Source organism: Erythranthe guttata, chromosome 10 (genome assembly GCF_056151865.1).
Source record: "Erythranthe guttata isolate IM_541 chromosome 10, IM_541, whole genome shotgun sequence".
NCBI lineage: Eukaryota > Viridiplantae > Streptophyta > Magnoliopsida > Lamiales > Phrymaceae > Erythranthe > Erythranthe guttata.
In genome coordinates, this window is record NC_142542.1 from 14,292,085 (window position 1) to 14,310,072 (window position 17,988).

Here is a 17,988-nt window from a genome sequence, read left to right on the forward strand (position 1 = left end):
AGTAATATTATTGTGTTAATTTTACAGCCAACGACAGTAATATAATTACGTTGACTTGTCGAAAAATCAAACAAAAAAACCCGATAAAATAATAATATTGTTGTGGTTGACAGTAATTGTACTATCAACGACAGAACAACTACTGTCACCGACAGTATAATTACTGTTATTGATAGTACAACTACGGTCCATGTTCAGCGGCAAGCGTAAAAAAAAGGGAAACAATTTAGGGAAAAAAATATTAAAAAAGTTAACGCCGGAAACCGGCACCAGAATAAAAAATTGAGAAAAAATAAGTTCAAAAAAAGAAAAGGTCGAAATTGGATTTTTGTGGTCAAAATTGATTAAGTTGAAGTTAATTTGGGGTTACAATTAGTAATTGGTTTTAATACATTATTTCGCATTTATTTATAATACATATTTAAGGGATAAAATTGGCGAAAGAGATATAACCCTTGAACCTAGAATAATAAAAATGGTTGGTCAGGAACTTTGCATAAAAACACTAAAAAAAAAGGGTAAATTACAACCACACCCCTCAGGTATGCTTAAATAATTTTAAGGTCCTTATGGTATCGATAATTACATTCACCCCTGAAACGTAGTTAGAAACTCTAATGGGATAAGGCATTGGATACATTATTCCGATAGGGTTATAACGGACTATTACTTTTAGCTAGTGGTGGAGATAACAATAGAGTTATGGGGTGACATAGCTCCCCCAACATTTATTAAGTCACTCATAACTATTTGTTGTCTCCACCACTTCCTGAAACCAAATAGTCCGTTAGAACTATATCGTAATAACGTATCCAATGCATTATCCCATTAGAGTTTATAACTATGTTTCAAGGGGGGAGTGTAATTATCGATACCACAAGGACCATAAAGTTATTTAAGCATACCTCAGGGATATGGGGTAATTTACCCTAAAAACAACAATATACAACACATGGTTTTTGATATAAGAAAAAATGCAACAGATAGTTCTGAAGCTAATTTTTTTTTTTCAAGGTTTTTAGTTTATTTGACCCTTATTCAAAATTTTCATATAAAATATAACATACATTATATTATGGAATTACAAAAATAAATCAGAAAATTATATTATATATTTCGAAAAACAATAAAAATAATTGTAACTAAAGTCGTCGGGAATCGAAATTTTTGGTAGTTTTATATAAAATTCCAAATCCGTGCCAAAAATGTACGGTTTTAAATTTGGATATTTTTTAATCGGAATCTGTGGAATTCCAAAATTGCATTCCGACACCCCTAACTACATTGCATTTTTTCTTTTTCTTTTTCTTTTATTTTATTTTATGAGATATATGTATGATGATGTTTTTTTTTGGTATGTCTCGTGATTTTAAAATTATTAAAATATATTATTGAAATGATGTATAATGATGTTAATTTTAAATGTATTAAAAATCCCCATACTAGCTTATCATCGAATCAAGTTAATCAACTGCTGAATTTTTAGTGCATTAAATATTAAAACAATTAATATGGATCATGCAATTAATTCGCTAAATTTAATATTATCCATTTGTCCATTCTTTTATTTTATAATAAAACTTATTTATTATTTGAAATTTGAAATATATATATATTAACATTGTATATTAATGTACATTTTGGTAGAATTTTATACATAATGTATAAAATAATATATTTTTTGAGTTAACTACGGATAATTTAATTTAAACTTAATAATTTATTCATATCTTGAATATTCTATTATCAACATATATTATTTCCTCTCCATGTACCATATGTCGTTCTACTTTCTCTGTTCTTGGCTTCTTCAGACGATTTGAGAGTCAAACGCCACCAAATGGCATACTTTGACAGTAAGACGGCTCATTCGCCGATGACCGTTGTATCCCAGAGTATAAATGTTTGTTGTAGAGATGGAGAGAGATGGTTCATGTTTTTCCTTCATTTTTTGTCTTCACTCTTCTATGAGTGAGCGATACAGTCTTAGTGATGGGTAAAACGGAGAGTTTTGAGTGTGTCTGAGAGAATTTTTTTAAGTTTTAGGCTGGTGAGTCAGATCTAGATTTCTGGGTTGACAGTAATATTACTGTAACAATAGTAATATTGCCATAAATCACAGTAATATTATTGTGCTTACAGTAATATTTCAATAACAGACATTAATATTATTATGTTACTCCGTCAATAACTCAAACAAAATAAAAAACCCAAAAAAATAATAATATTGATGTGGTTGACAATAATATTATTGTGTTTACAGTTATTTTACTGTCCGACAGTAATATAATTACGTCGACTTGTCAACAAATCAAAAAAAATTAAAAAAATAATAATAATAACAAAAATAATAATAATAATATTGTGTTTGACTCTAATTGTACTGTCAACGGCAGTACAATTACATATATGTATTGTCAACGTCAGTACAATTACGTTAATGTACTGTCAGTGACAATATAATTACGTTAATTTACAGCCAGTGACAGTATAATTACAGTCTGTTAATGACTGCACAATTACCGTCAACGTTTAGCGGCCGGCGGAAAAAAAAAACCACTAAAAAAAGTCAATGCCAGAAACCAGCGGCGAAAAAAATAGACCAGAGAAAAAAAATATCGAAAAAGTCAATGCCGGAAACCGGCAGCAGAAAAACAGACCATAAAAAGAAAAGAAAATCGTAAAGTCAACGCCGGAAACCAGCGGCAAAAAATAATTTCTGAATTTTTTTTTTAAAAAAAAAAGGTCAAAATTGGATTTTTGTGGTCCAAATTGATTAAATTGGAGTTACAATTAAAAATTGGGTGTAAAGGCTTGGGGGTAATTTTGTTATATACATTAATTTTTCATTTATTTATAAAAAATATTAAAGGGATGGGCTTATTGGCGAAAAAGATATAGCCCTAAACCTCGAGCTCATCGAGTTATTTTTTTTTTTGGCTCAAGCTCGAGTCCATTTTGCCGAGCTCGAGTCCATCTTCCTGTTTTGGCCAGATCAAGCTCGAGCTCGAGCTCATCGAGTTATTTTTTTTTTGGCTCAAGCTCGAGCTCGAGCTCATTTAGGTTTTTTTTAATTATTTATTTTTTTATTAAAAAAAATATTTATAGTAAAATGAAAAAAATTATAAAAAAATAATAAACTGTAGTTATATTGTTTTTAATTTTTATATATTATAATATTTTATCTTATTATGAATTATCTAAGTAATATAGATTTGTTTATGTTTGAATACTATAAATACTTATTATTAAAAACTATTTACTATTTAACTAATAATTAATATATATATATGTAAATTAAAAAAAAAAAAAAAAAAAAAAAACCCAGCTCGCGAGTTGTTGAACAACTAAAATTGGGCTCGAGCTTGTGCTTGTCCGAAGCTCGAACTCATGAGCTCGAGCTCGAGGTCAAAAAACCCAAGCTCGAGTTCGAGCCTTTGTCGAGTCGGCTCGGCTCGTTTACCACCCCTAACCGCCACACAGGTAGAAGTGAAATCAAAGAAATCTCTTTCTCCTCCACTGTTGCCTGCTGCCATTATTTTCTATTTTATGTTTTGTTCGTACGAATCAACCGGGCACCAAGCCTTGCGCGGTGCTTCATCACTAGTATATATATAGAGGTAAGAGGTGATATGACTCCCCGAACATTTTTTAAATGCTTATTACTTTATATAAGATTTATAAATTTTTATCATGGTAGCATTAACGCCCCGCGGAAAAAAAATATAGTGCACATCGGTCCCCAGGACATGAAATCTTGACTCCAGTAATTGTTTGAGGGGTGTGGATGTAATTATCAATACTAGAGGGACCTTAGAGTTATTTTAACATACCTTAGGGGTGTAGGTGTAATTTACCCTAAATATAATCACGCATATAAATTATAGGGTAAATTACGAAAATCCCCTGGATTTGGGCTAAATTACGAAAAATACCCCAAATATCCGTAATTACCAAAATTTCGTCGACATTTGTTTCAATAGTACATTTTTGCACAAAATGGGTACAAACTAGAGAACATTTCTCGGAATCAAGAAGATTTTGCTTAATTTGACACCATAAAAGATGAACGTGTACGAAGATTTATAGTCGAGGGGGTTGGTTGTAATTATCCAAATATGAGAAGAGAGTGTCGTAATTTGACCTTACTTAAGAGGTGGCCCTAATTTAGTCTAATAATAATAATCTATTTTTTATAAAGAATTGGTTTAAAGTTTACATATGTGGTGTCAGATCTACAAAACTCTTTCTAAATTGTCAAAAATAGCTAATTCAGTTACAAACTTGTGGTCTTCTCTATTTCTTTGAACATATAAAAATATGTTTGAATCTTTCAATGTCGTGACAGGTATAAGAATGGCGAGCGTATCTTCTTCTTCTTCAGAGGAATACAAGAAACTCGTAAACGAGATTACCAAAGGGAAAGAAAAAGTGAAACATCTAAAAGAATCTTCTTCCAAAATCGGAGATAGTGTTTTAGAGAGTAAGTTGGTCTCGTACGAGGAGGCTCTATCCCTTCTTAAACTATTTGCTCCACAAGGACAATGTCAGTACAACGTTGTGTCATCCTCATCAGACGAAAGGTGATTAATATTTTTACTAAAAAAAATTTATCATAAATGTATAAAATCCAAGGTGGTTGTTCTTCACTCTTCGAAATTTTCATCGATTAGCATATATTTTGTTCGGGTCTCTTTGCAGCGCACGGGTGACAGTGAGACCTAAGGTACCATCCGAAGAATTCGACGATGGATACAGTTGGAGGAAGTACGGCCGAGAATATATATTTGCTCCCCTTCTCACAAGGTGACGAATATGTATGCATGCTACTTGATCTAATCTACTTCTTTGTGCTCAATATACTACGGTCTCTCCCTTTCAAAATAATACACGTGTCTTTTAAGGTTTTTACACACACATGTTAAGAAATGATCGTTAAATATTTTTTTCTGAATGTGCAGAACCTATTACAGATGTATAGATCATGTGAGGGAAGGTTGTATGGCTATGAAAGAAGTGCGTATGTCAGCATATGAGCCGAATGCAGTTGATATCACATACAGAGGGAAGCATACATGCCTGAGGTCGGCACATGTACCACTCGAACAAGTCCTCGGGATTTGACTCTCAAAAATGGACCCTCACCGGACAAGTACTTCGTTTATGCTTTTATTACAACATAGGATTGAAGAAAAAATCTACTCCATTCATTGGGTGATCAAAGTTTTAGAGAACGATCGAGCTTGCGTTTTGACTAATGTACTCGGGGAGTTGTTTTTTGATAGTAGAGTTAGGAACGCTATTATATCCGGGCTTGCAATGCGATGAAATCGCTCGAGTTGTTTAACAGAATGGACTTTCATTGTTCGAAAGCATGAATTGAGTGGGGTCCACAAAAATCGGCCAGAGATCGAGCATTATGCTTGTGTGGTTAATCTTCTTGCAAAATTTTGATTTTCGGTGTTCTTTGTTTTTTTTTTTCAAGGATGAAATTTGAATTGGTTTGGTTTTCCAGTTCAAATGTTAAGGATTGATTTTTTTCCAAAAGTACTAATTACGACCGTATTCGTCTGATCTCCACCCCTATGTAATAATCAAGTTACGGGAAATGAATATCTGAAATGATGTTTCAAACTAACATTATTTGCTTTTTTAGACTATTCGGAACGCATTACACAAAATAAGAGTATGAGAAATAATTAACCAAAGAATTTAAGATATTTATTAAGGCACCTAGGTGCAATAACACGGCACTGCGGTGCCACACTACAGAGAATTAGGTTGCAACCTAAGCATCCGGGTGCGCTTAAACGGCACCGAGGTGCCTGTCTACAGAGAGAGAGAGAGGGCTTTCAAGGGCTCGTTATCTTTCTTATCTGGCACCGCGGTGGAAAATTACAGAAAGTGAGGTGTAGATCATCTTTTTTTTTTTTCTTCTCACCTGAAAACTGGGTGTGTAATTTAACAACTACATCTGACACAGTCACACGAGCACATCGATAAACACGGGAGAACAACAAAAATATGAGAGCCTAGCTAGAGCTGCTAAGATTCCAAAAAGCAATTAACATTGGAATAAAGAGTATTCATCTTGATATTTCATCTGCATACTCGAAAAGCTCAACAAAAGAATAATAAATCACAGAATTAAGGACAATTTCTAACCGAATATGAGTGAATAAAAATGAAAAATCTCATGTTTCCACAACATAAAAATCAAAATCCGGGTTCAGTAGGAGAGAAATCCTCAACTTCCACAACATCTGATAATGAGCTTTCAAAACCTGTGTCCAAGTTATCAAAGAAAACTAATCAGCAAAAGGTGTCATTTTTCATATATGGTTGAACTAAGAATGCTGGTAAATGAGCTATATTCACATTTTAAACTAAAAAATAAATCAATAGAAAGATATGATAATTACCTCCTTGCTTTTTGTCAGCAACAAAATCATATCATTAATTGCCGACACCAAATTCGGAACCAAAACTAGTGGTCGATCATAGAACTTAAATTGCAAGTCTATTACTGAATATACCTCTTACCTACATTCCAAATTTGGTCTTTACACATTTGAATCTAAAGCTTAGGGGTTATGATTCTCAAATATTCATTCGTCGAATCACATTACTGGACAACAATGTAAATAGCATGAGTTAAGTTAGGAACTACCTGTCCCAAAGATGACAGCCTAAGACTGATGCCCCCTTCACGTACACGCTATTCTCGGCTATCTGAAACACAAATAAACAAATCCAGTTGGACTAATCATAAATTGCAAAGCAAATAAAAATTCAAATGGAGCACAAATGTCTTTCGCGTACAAATACCTCTAGTACGGTCCTCTGAATCTGGATTAACAATGCTTTTCATGCTAGGAGACTTGATAATATGCAGAGTCTGACCGTCAATAGTTATCTTCTCAACCCATTCAATCTTTTTATAATCCCTTTCGCCTACGCTGCACGTATGTTTGAGCTTATCACATCCTGAGATCACCAATTCTTTAAGAGATTTGGGCAAACCATCAATTGGCAATGAAAGAAGTTTGGGACAATTAACGATTGTTAGACATTCAAGTTTTGTATCGATAAGCACCGGCAACTCCTTTAGCATTTCGCACTCACTGATTTCAAGAATACGAAGATTAGGGAAACGACTTTCACCGGAAACTACAGACATTCCCCACGCAGTCATTTTCTTCATCTTTACTATCTTGAGAGACTCCAGACTTAGTAATCCGGAAAACCGACTACTAACAGTGTCCAACATAGGCATGTCTTCAATGACAAGCGATTTAAGATTTTCCAGTATCCTCAATTCGTTCAGGACGGAGTTCTTCGTACAACTCATCAAGTGAATAACTGAAAGCTGGGGCAGAGTGCTCAACCAGTTAGGAAACTTTTCACCATTATAATTTGCGATCACCAACTCCTTCACATTTTTATGGGGACAAAGACCGTCAAGAACTTCTTCACCATTTTTTACTGCGTCATTCCATACAAATTCGATCTTGTCAAGGAATGGCTTCGTGTGTAGGCTAGCTTCCTTTGCATCATCATGACTAAGTACATACTCAAGATTTACAATGCAAATGGATCCTCTTAGCATATCCATGTCTTTAAGATGTTGAATACCATGATGAATTTTACTCTTTCCCACTATAAACGCAGACAACGTTTCAAGATTCACCAATTTACGAAACTCCAATGGCATGTTTTGTAGCATACGTGCACTAAAAATAAGATGCCGTAGAGTAACGACGTTCTTCATGTTCTTTGGCCACTGCTTAAGTCCATCACATTTCTCAAGCTTTAGTGTCTCTAAAGCGGTGAGCTGCCCAAACAAATCGGGCAACGCAGAGAAAGGATTCCCAGAAAGATTGAGAAGGCGAAGACGCTTCATTTCAAAAATCGAATGGGGCACATTATCAATACCCATATTGCTCAAATCTATCACTCTTGCGTGCTTCATATCTAAAAGAAAATCAAACGAGACCTTGGTTGTGTCACTACTTTTGGATGACACTATCAGAGTCCGCAAGTTCTTCTTGTGTGAGTTTTTTGGCACCACATTATGCACAATCTTGCGGTCCACAAACATATGACGGGTTCCTTTTGGGAAGACGAATTCTTCTTTGCTTGTTTGTTCAACTTCGAAGACGAATTCTTCTTTGCTTGTTTGTTCAACTTCCCGGGAAAGGCAGATATCACCGGATATAAACCGGATCATGCTGTGAATCACATCATGGATTTTGTAAGAGTCTTGCCCCTTCGAATTTTGGTTTATGGAGAGACGGAAGAAAGCGGCCGATAGCAACTTCTTGAAGTAACCGCAAGCAACATCTTCCGGGCGCATCTTTCCCGTGGGAATTATTAAACCTTCTGCCATCCAGAGTAAAACCAATTCATTCATTGTGAATTCGTGAGAACTCGGAAAAAATGAACTATAAACCAAGCACGCTTTTAGCTCTAATGGAAGTTGAAAATAGCCAAGTGCTAACACCGGTAAGATTTGATTTTTAATCTCTGCCAAGTGCCATAAATCGCAGCTCAAAACGTACTCCCACTCGGTACGACCACGCTTGTAGCGGAGCATTGTACCAATAGTCGTCGCTATGAGAGGAAGCCCTTTGCACTTTTTTGCTATTTCCATCCGAATAGGCTCCAAGTGTAAGTCGTCTATATGCACTCGGTTCTTGATAATTAGTGAGCAATATTCATCGGTTAAGTCCTTCAAAACGATTGAAGGGGCGGTGCCGACAATTTGGGACACGGCCGTACTAGGAGTGGTAACCAAGACCTTGCTTCCTTTTAACCCGAACATGAACGGAGAAAACAATTGGGCCCAGTCCTCATAGTTTTCACTCCAATAATCATCCAAAACCAATAAAAACTTGTTCCCATGAATCAATTTCTGAAGTTTCATTTGAATGGAATCAATGTTCGATAACTCACATATTTCTCCTAAGGCAGACTCTATTATAGACCTTGTGATGCTGATGATATCAAAATTTATACCCACAGAGGTCCACATCTTCAAATCAAATTTATCACCAAGTCTAACATCATCACCGTAAGCAATTTGTGCTACAGTTGTCTTTCCAATTCCGGCCATACCCACAATAGGTATGACAGAAACATCATCTCCCTCGTCGGCCAACAATGTATCAACAATATGTTTAATTTCTATGTCTCGTCCAACCACACGCATCTTGTCCACCACAGAACTGTAAGGCCTAGATTCTAAAACCTTCTTGGACCTCTCATTATTGTAAAGCGACTCAATATTTCTTTCAATTTTTTCCAACTTCTTCACTCGATTTGCTACTTTAGTGGCCAACTTTGAATCGAAAGTCGAAAGAAGCATGTTTCTTACCTCCGTTTCTCCTTCATTGGAGGAATTTTCAGAGAGCTTGGCTCTGTATTTTAGAACATCCAAATAAATTCCATCGAGCAAATCGTCGGTAGAGTACACGACTGAAACCGCAAATTCCAGTAAAACCTTCCATGCCTTTTCGTTAGAGGAAGTCCATCTAATTTCTTCCATGCTATCCAACATAGCTCTTATCTTCTCAATCTTTCTTTGCAGCTCCATTGTCGATTTATCAATATTCCAAACTGCAGAGAACTGCTTCGCAGCTTGACTTGCGAATTTCTGCCCTAGTATTCGGAGTGGAGTTTGTAGAAGAGGATTCATTTTTCTGCTGGTTGCGAATATGAACAAACACTAGCTTTGCTTTATTTTTAGTGAAAAGAAAGCAAAGACAAGAAAACATAAAACAAGAAGGAAACGGCTCTGTCTCTGTTTTGTACAAACTTTTTTTTTTTTTTAAGCAAACACCACAATGGTGCCACAGTACAGAGATTCAGGTACGTCAGATGCGCTAATCCCGGCACCGAGGTGCCTGTCTACAGAGAAAGCTTCATTCGACCACCCAGGTGCGCTTCTCTTGCACCCTGGTGGAACATTACTTAAAGTCGTGTTTTTCTGTCGGATTATATAAATTTAATTTCTTTTTCTCATCCGGTAATTCTTTTTCTCTTATATATATGTCATATGTGTGTGTGGTTTAGTGTATTTTTAGTTTCTTATTTACAAAAGCATTTGTATCCCCATTCACATTCACTAGTGCGATGCAAGGGATCAATTTTCTTTTTCTTTTCTTTTTTTAATTCTTTTTTGAATAAAATAAAATTAACAAAAACTTTTAACAGTTGATATATAATATAATATATACCAAAAACATTAAAAATAAAAATTCCATTTTAGTTAATTTGAAGTTATCTTGGTCACGGACCTTCCAGAAAAACAAGTCCCATGCATATATAATTTGAAGTTATTTTTTTACATTGTTTGTAAATTACTTTAAACTAATTTTTAAAAAAATCAAAATAATTAACGTATATGGAAAGCAATATAGTTAAATTACATGGAACATCAATATAGTGATTAAATTGTTATCCAAATTCTTGAAATGTGAAGTGTTGACCATATTTAGGGGTGGAAATTGGGCGGAATAGATTGGAAATGGCTTTTTCCGAAAAAATCCATTATGATTTTTAAATGCCTCGAAATTGGCGGAATTACGGAAATTTCATAAATTGTATTAAAAAAGTTAACGCCGGAAACCGGCGGCGGAAAAATAAATAAATACTTAAATCAACGCCGGAAACCGGAACCAGAATAAAAAATTGAGAAAAAGTAAGTTCAAAAAAAGAAAAGGTCGAAATTGGATTTTTGTGGTCAAAATTGATTAAATTGAAGTTAATTTGGGGTTACAATTAGGAATTGGTTTTAATACATTATTTCGCATTTATTTATAATACATATTTAAGGGATAAAATTGGCAAAAGAGATATAACCCTTGAACCTAGAATAATAAAAATGGTTGGTCAGGGCCTTTGCATAAAAACACTAAAAAAAAGGGTAAATTACAACCACACCCCTCAGGTATGCTTAAATAATTTTAAGGTCCTTATGGTATCGATAATTACATTCATCCCCTGAAACGTAGTTAGAAACTCTAATGGGATAAGGCATTGGATACATTATTCCGATAGGGTTATAACGGACTATTACTTTTAGCTAGTGGTGGAGATAACAATAGAATTATGGGGTGACATAGCTCCCACAACATTTATTAAGTCACTCATAACTATTTGTTGTCTTCACCACTTCCTGAAACCAATAGTCCGTTAGAACTATATCGTAATAACGTATCCAATGCATTATCCCATTAGAGTTTATAACTATGTTTCAAGGGGGTGAGTGTAATTATCGATACCACAGGGACCATAAAGTTATTTAAGCATACCTCAGGGATATGGGGGTAATTTACCCTAAAAAAAACAATATACAACACATGGTTTTTTATATAAGAAAAAATGCAACTGATAGTTCTGAAACTAATTATTTTTTTTCAAGGTTTTTAGTTTATTTGACCCTTATTCAAAATTTTCATATAAAATATAACATACATTATATTATGGAATTACAAAAATAAATCAGAAAATTATATTATATATTTCGAAAAATAATCAAAATAATTGTAACTAAAGTCGTCGGGAATCGAAATTTTTGGTAGTTTTATATAAAATTCCAATTCCGTGCCAAAAATGCACGGTTCTAAATTCGGATATTTTTTAATCGGAATCTGTGGAATTCCAAAGTTGCATTCCGACACCCCTAACTACATTGCATTTTTTCTTTTTCTTTTTATTTTATTTTATTTTATGAGATATATGTATGATGATGTTTTTTTTGGTATGTCTCGTGATTTTAAAATTATTAAAATATATTATTGAAATGATGTATAATGATGTTAATTTTAAATGTATTAAAAATGCCCATACTAGCTTATCATCGAATCAAGTTAATCAACTGATGAATCTTTAGTGCATTAAATATTAAAACAATTAACATGGATCATGCAATTAATTCGTTAAACTTAATATTATCCATTTGTCCATTCTTTTATTTTATAATAAAACTTATTTATTATTTGAAATTTGAAATATATATATTAACATTGTATATTAATGTACATTTTGGTAGAATTTTATACATAATGTATAAAATAATATATTTTTTGAGTTAACTACGAATAATTTAATTTAAACTTAATAATTTATTCATATCTTGAAATATTCTATTATCAACATATATAAGCGTTTAAGAGAAACAAGGTCATTTTAACCATTAACGTGTAGAAGAACCCATACAAATATTGTATTAGTGAGCAAACATTTACATTTTTATATTCAATATGATTGAAATATTTTATTTGATCATTCATATTACACAATAACTAGAAACTTATTTTATATTAAATTAATCATATATAATTTTATTTATTTATAAAACAATTAATAATGTGATATTTTAAGCAATTAAGTCTTAAATAGTGTAAATTATCAACTAAAGTAGTAAGAATAGTGTATATATATATATATATATAATTATATATATATATATATACTAGGGGAGTCGCACCGCGCATACGTAATGCCCGTAGATATGAAATTTCAAAATTTGTTATATATTTTGACGGTCTATTATATACAATATCATACAATTAATTTATGCAAAGAGACAGTACAATAAAATAAACATAGTTTCAAGTAGCATATAACATAAATTGCTAAGAAGAAGTTCTCAGTTCTCAGCATTAAGAAACAAAAAGAAACAATTGCTAAGAAGAAAACAAAAGTTACTAAGAAAAAAATTGGGTAAATTACATCCACACCCCTGAGTTATGCTTAAACAACTTTAAGGTCTCTGTGGTATTGGTAATTACACTCACCCCCCCTGAAACATTGTCCGAAACACTAACGGAATAATACATTGGATAAGTTATTCCGTTAAGGTTCTACCGGACTATTATTTTCAGGCGGTGGTGGAGACAACATAGAAAGGTAAGATGTGACATGACTTCCCAAACATTTCTTAAATCCTTATTACTTTATATAAGAAAGATTTATAATTTTTCATCATGGTAGCATTAATGCCCCCGCGGAAAACAAATATAGTGCATATCGGTCCCCAGGACATGAAAGTTTGGCTCCGGTAATTAATTTAGGGGTGCGGCTGTAATTATCAATACTAGAGGGACCTTAAAGTTATTTTAGTATACCTTAAGGGTGTAGGTGTAATTTACCCTAAATATAGTCATGACTCTCAGGCATATAAATTATAGGGTAAATTATGAAAATCACCTGGACTTAGGCTAAATTACAAAAAGTACCCCAAATATCCGTAATTACCAAAATTCCCTCGACATTTGTTCCAATATATAGTACACCAACCCCCTTATGATGTGATTTTTCACGAAAGCTTTTTTACTAGAGAGTAATTTTGACCCTTAAAAAGAAATTCCACGTCTGCAGGAGTACAATTGACATTTTTCGGAAAATATTGCCTAGACTCAAAAATATTTTATGAGGAATCAGACACCGTAAGGAGGTTGGTGCAAGACGGAAACAAACATTGGGGGTATTTTAGTAATTACGGATAGGTGGGGGTATTTATTGTAATTTGGCCTACATTCAGGGGGTTTGAAATTTACCTTAAATTATATATTATTTGAAAAAAAATATAACTAAACAAATGCAAAATCTAAGTAATCCATGGAAAAATAAATAAATAAATAAAATAATAAGACACGTGAAACTTGCTAGTTAACCAGAACCAGAGAAGTAGAAAGCAATGTAAAAATATAATTCAGACACAAACTTTTTAATGTAAAGATAATTTTTCAAGATCAATCCAAATGTTGTTTACATGTGCAATCTCTCGTCTTCCATCCTTGTAGTACAACCGCTTACTCATTTTAGGGCAGCAACGTACCCTGAGATCTTGAACCGAAGCCGGCAATTCAGGCAAAGAAATCATCTTTTCGCAGTCGTTTATTTCCAATGATTCGAGTGAGCGGAGATGCAACAGAGACGGAAGAACCGTAAGTTCCGGACATGATCCAATCGTAACATCTTTGAGGCATGGGAAATCACCATCCTCCATTCCAGACCATTCCACAAGGTTCGGCATGTCGTCGATACTCAATTTCTCTAGCTTCGGAAATGCAACTTTAACACGAGTTTCGGACTTTCTGCAGAATAGGGAATTAATATCCCTCACACTTGTCATCTCCACAAGATCGAGGCTCTTAAGAGACGGCAGTTCGCCAAACGAGGGCAACGTGTCGCAATTTATGCATCTTATGAGGAATATTGTGGAAAGATCGACAAAAGATGGATTGGTTATCCAGCTCGGAAGCTTCGAACCACAATAATGAGGCTGCAGACATTCTAAGATGTCGGTTGCATCGGGGTTTTCGACACTACCCCAATACAAGTACAGATTATCTATGCGTTTCTTATCGCACAATGCAGCTGCCTTTGCTTCTTCCGCGTTAGATACATTATGAAGCTTTAGGATAGAGAACGACCCGGCGATCTCGTTCATGTTTTTCAGCTCCGTTATTCCGCACCCATCGTCGGTTTCCCCCACGATGAACGCATCTAATGTTTGGAGTTTGGTTAAGTTTCCCATCCCACTAGGCATGACCCTCAGCTGGCCAAAAATCTGGAGGTCCAGGTGGCGAAGATTAATCAAAGACCCGAATCCCCGTGGCAGTTCGTGAATTCCAGGGCAGTCCCTCAATCTTAATGTCTGAAGAGAAAGAAGAAGATCGATCGACTGAGGCAATTGATCGATGGGAGTGTTGGAGATGTCTAGGAATCTCAAAGAATCCAAATACTCGATGGAACACGGTACGTGTGTTATGTTGCTCGAGCTCAGATCCAATGTTTTTAAGAGCTTCAAGTGGGGAAACCTTAAATTGCACATTTTATTCCTCGGAATACAGAGATTGACAACTAAGAGTGTGCGAAGTTTCTTGAATTTTGTAAGAGCATCATCAACTAAAGCGTGGTCATGTTTACGACAGTCCCATGTTAAGTGTAGGATTTCTTGGTTGGTCGTATCCAACTCATTACCATCTCGGATTCTTACGTAATCGCCTCGTTGGATAATGAGCCTAGCAATTTTGGATTTGTCGTTGACTTGGTAATGGGAAAGATAAGCAGCAGTTGGCTTTGCAGGTACGATGATATTTTGATTAAGCTAAAAGTCGAAGCACAAATTACCCACGTCCTCCATTCGTTTCGTCACTTCGAGTTTGATGCATTCTTCGGCAATCCACATTTGTACCAATTTATCTTTTGAAAATCCGTAATCCGGAAGAAATAGGGCAAGATGCCGAATACAGTTCCAGTAATCTATTAACGGAACTTGCGAACTTTCAATGTCGTCTTCTTCTATGCCATGTTCTTCGTAAGCTTTTCGTCTTTTTGCTCTAAGATTAATTTGTTCTGTAGTTTCTTCAGAGGGAGATGCTTCATGTTTTATAGCAGCAGGTAACTTCATCTGCAAAGGTTAACCAAAAACTATACATATATACAACAGATTTAAAAAAAAAAAAAATTAATTAGGGACCTTTTGGTTGAATGAAGTGGTGGCAGAAAGCTGATTCAAATTGAGAATTGGTGGAAGAAGATAGATAATTAGAGAATTACAAATTTGTCCATTTTCCAGATTTTCAGCAAGTTGCAAGTAATTTTTCTAAGCCAAAAGTGATTTGGGGTGCAAAGTGCCAAACAATTTATGTTTAAAGGGTGCAATCTGCCAATTTTGCAATTTATGGGTGCAAAGTGCCAAAAGGGTGTAATTCAAGCGTGCAAAGTGCGAAAAACCCACCCTGTTTTACCCCATTCAAGCTCCACATTTTGAAACTAGATGATCATAAGATGTGTCTCTTGGCTTATAAATATCAGATTGTGGTGCATTATTAGAAACTATATTTTTGCACAAAACGAGTACAAACCAGAGAACATTTCTCGGAATCTAAAAGATTCTGTTGAATTTGAATTTGACACCATAAATGATGACCGTGTAAGAAGATTCATAGTTGGGGGTTGGTTGTAATTATCCAAACATGAGGAGGGGGTTTCGTAATTTGACCCTAATAGTAATGATCTATTTTTAATGAAGAATTGGTCTAAAGTTTACATATGTGGTGTCGGATCTACATGACTCTTTCTAAATTGTCGAAAATAGCTAATTCAGTTGCAAACATTGTGATCTTCTCTATTTCTTTGAACATATAAAAATATGTTTGAATCTTTCAATGTCGTGACAGGTATAAGAATGGCGAGCGTATCTTCTTCGTCAGAGGAATACAAGAAACTCGTAAACGAGATTACCAAAGGGAAAGAAAAAGTGAAACATCTAAAAGAATCTTCTTCCAAAATCGGAGATAGTGTTTTAGAGAGTAAGTTGGTCTCGTACGAGGAGGCTCTATCCCTTCTTAAACTATTTGCTCCACAAGGACAATGTAAGTACAACGTTGTGTCACCCTCATCAGACGAAAGGTGATTAATATTTTTACTAAAATTTTTTTATCATAAATGTATAAAATCCAAGGTGGTTGTTCTTCACTCTTCGAAATTTTCATCGATTAGCATATATTTTGTTCGGGTCTCTTTGCAGCGCACGGGTGACAGTGAGACCTAAGGTACCATCCGAAGAATTCGACGATGGATACAGTTGGAGGAAGTACGGCCGAGAATATATATTTGCTCCCCTTCTCACAAGGTGACGAATATGTATGCATGCTACTTGATCTAATCTACTTCTTTGTGCTCAATATACTACGGTCTCTCCCTTTCAAAATAATACACGTGTCTTTTAAGGTTTTTACACACACATGTTAAGAAAATGATCGTTAAATATTTTTTTCTGAAAAAAACTATGTTTCTGAATGTGCAGAACCTATTACAGATGTATAGATCATGTGAGGGAAGGTTGTATGGCTATGAAAGAAGTGCGTATGTCAGCATATGAGCCGAATGCAGTTGATATCACATACAGAGGGAAGCATACATGCCTGAGGTCGGCACATGTACCACTCGAACAAGTCCTCGGGATTTGACTCTCAAAAATGGGCCCTCACCGGACAAGTACTTCGTTTATGCTTTTATTACAACATAGGATTGAAGAAAAAATCTACTCCATTCATTGGGTGATTAAAGTTTTAGAGAATGATCGAGCTTGCGTTTTGACTAATGTACTCGGGGAGTTGTTTTTTGATAGTAGAGATAGGAACGCTATTATATCCGGGCTTGCAATGCGATGAAATCGCTCGAGTTGTTTAACATAATGGACTTTCATTGTTCGAAAGCATGAATTGAGTGGGGTCCACAAAAATCGGCCAGAGATCGAGCATCATGCTTGTGTGGTTAATCTTCTTGCAAAATTTTGATTTTCGGTGTTCTTTTTCTTTTTTTTCTTTACCAGGATGAAATTTGAATTGGTTTGGTTTTTCAGTTCAAATGCTAAGGATTGAATTTTTTCCAAAAGTACTAATTACGACCGTATTCGTCTGATCTCCACCCCTATGTAATAATCAAGTTACGGGAAATGAATATCTGAAATGATGTTTCAAACTAACATTATTTGCTTTTTTAGACTATTCGGAACGCATTACACAAAATAAGAGTATGAGAAACAATTAACCAAAGAATTTAAGATATTTATTAAGGCACCTAGGTGCAATAACACGGCACTGCGGTTACAGAGATTTAGGTTGCAACCTAAGCATCCGGGTGCGCCTAAACGGCACCGAGGTGCCTGTCTACAGAGAGAGGGCTTTCACGGCCTCGTTATCTTTCTTATCTGGCACCGCGGTGGAAAAATACAGAAAGTGAGGTGCAGATCATCTTTTTTTTTTTCTTTTTTTCTTCTCACCTGAAAACTGGGTATGTAATTTAACAACTACATCTGACACAGTCACACGAGCACATCGATAAACACGGGAGAACAACAAAAATATGAGAGCCTAGCTAGAGCTGCTAAGATTCCAAAAAGCAATTAACATTGGAATAAAGAGTATTCATCTTGATATTTCATCTGCATACTCGAAAAGCTCAACA

At 34.7% G+C, this 17,988-nt stretch overlaps 4 protein-coding genes across 4 annotated transcripts; 2 read left to right on the forward strand and 2 right to left on the reverse strand.

Moving 5' to 3' along the window:
- The first annotated feature begins 4,349 nt into the window (after positions 1-4,349).
- LOC148767612 (putative WRKY transcription factor 46) lies at positions 4,350-5,534 on the forward strand. The gene is made up of 3 exons (XM_088824938.1): positions 4,350-4,583; positions 4,702-4,806; positions 4,962-5,534. The coding sequence occupies exons 1-3, from the start codon at positions 4,357-4,359 to the stop codon at positions 5,122-5,124; spliced, it is 495 nt and encodes a 164-aa protein (XP_088681064.1). The 5' UTR covers positions 4,350-4,356; the 3' UTR covers positions 5,125-5,534.
- A 682-nt stretch (positions 5,535-6,216) lies between these two features.
- LOC148767613 (putative disease resistance RPP13-like protein 1) lies at positions 6,217-9,697 on the reverse strand. Its single transcript, XM_088824701.1, has 2 exons — positions 6,829-9,697; positions 6,217-6,284 (listed from the first exon to the last, which is right to left on the reverse strand). Exons 1-2 carry the CDS (start codon positions 9,695-9,697, stop codon positions 6,217-6,219), a joined length of 2,937 nt encoding a protein of 978 aa, XP_088680827.1.
- Positions 9,698-13,650: 3,953 nt separating this feature from the next.
- LOC148767614 (putative disease resistance protein At3g14460) lies at positions 13,651-15,533 on the reverse strand. Its single transcript, XM_088824850.1, has 2 exons — positions 15,494-15,533; positions 13,651-15,424 (listed from the first exon to the last, which is right to left on the reverse strand). Exon 2 carries the CDS (start codon positions 14,843-14,845, stop codon positions 13,736-13,738), a length of 1,110 nt encoding a protein of 369 aa, XP_088680976.1. The 5' UTR covers positions 14,846-15,424; positions 15,494-15,533; the 3' UTR covers positions 13,651-13,735.
- A 671-nt stretch (positions 15,534-16,204) lies between these two features.
- Positions 16,205-17,402, forward strand: LOC148767615 (putative WRKY transcription factor 46). Its single transcript, XM_088824702.1, has 4 exons — positions 16,205-16,428; positions 16,547-16,651; positions 16,826-16,948; positions 17,354-17,402. The coding sequence occupies exons 1-4, from the start codon at positions 16,205-16,207 to the stop codon at positions 17,400-17,402; spliced, it is 501 nt and encodes a 166-aa protein (XP_088680828.1).
- Positions 17,403-17,988: the final 586 nt, after the last annotated feature.

What these genes read in the sequence shown, in the direction of transcription:
- LOC148767612 (XM_088824938.1), top strand. Translation starts at nt 4,357, where the DNA reads ATGGCGAGCGTATCTTCTTCTTCTTCAGAGGAATACAAGAAACTCGTA. An exon ending in TCATCCTCATCAGACGAAAG is followed by an intron (nt 4,584 to 4,701) that starts GTGATTAATATT and finishes GTCTCTTTGCAG; the next exon opens with CGCACGGGTGACAGTGAGAC. An exon ending in TTTGCTCCCCTTCTCACAAG is followed by an intron (nt 4,807 to 4,961) that starts GTGACGAATATG and finishes CTGAATGTGCAG; the next exon opens with AACCTATTACAGATGTATAG.
- LOC148767615 (XM_088824702.1), top strand. Translation starts at nt 16,205, where the DNA reads ATGGCGAGCGTATCTTCTTCGTCAGAGGAATACAAGAAACTCGTAAAC. An exon ending in TCACCCTCATCAGACGAAAG is followed by an intron (nt 16,429 to 16,546) that starts GTGATTAATATT and finishes GTCTCTTTGCAG; the next exon opens with CGCACGGGTGACAGTGAGAC. An exon ending in GGGAAGCATACATGCCTGAG is followed by an intron (nt 16,949 to 17,353) that starts GTCGGCACATGT and finishes TTTCTTTACCAG; the next exon opens with GATGAAATTTGAATTGGTTT.
- LOC148767613 (XM_088824701.1), bottom strand. Translation starts at nt 9,697, where the DNA reads ATGAATCCTCTTCTACAAACTCCACTCCGAATACTAGGGCAGAAATTC. An exon ending in TTCAGAGGACCGTACTAGAG is followed by an intron (nt 6,285 to 6,828) that starts GTATTTGTACGC and finishes ACTTGGACACAG; the next exon opens with GTTTTGAAAGCTCATTATCA.
- LOC148767614 (XM_088824850.1), bottom strand. Translation starts at nt 14,845, where the DNA reads ATGTGCAATTTAAGGTTTCCCCACTTGAAGCTCTTAAAAACATTGGAT.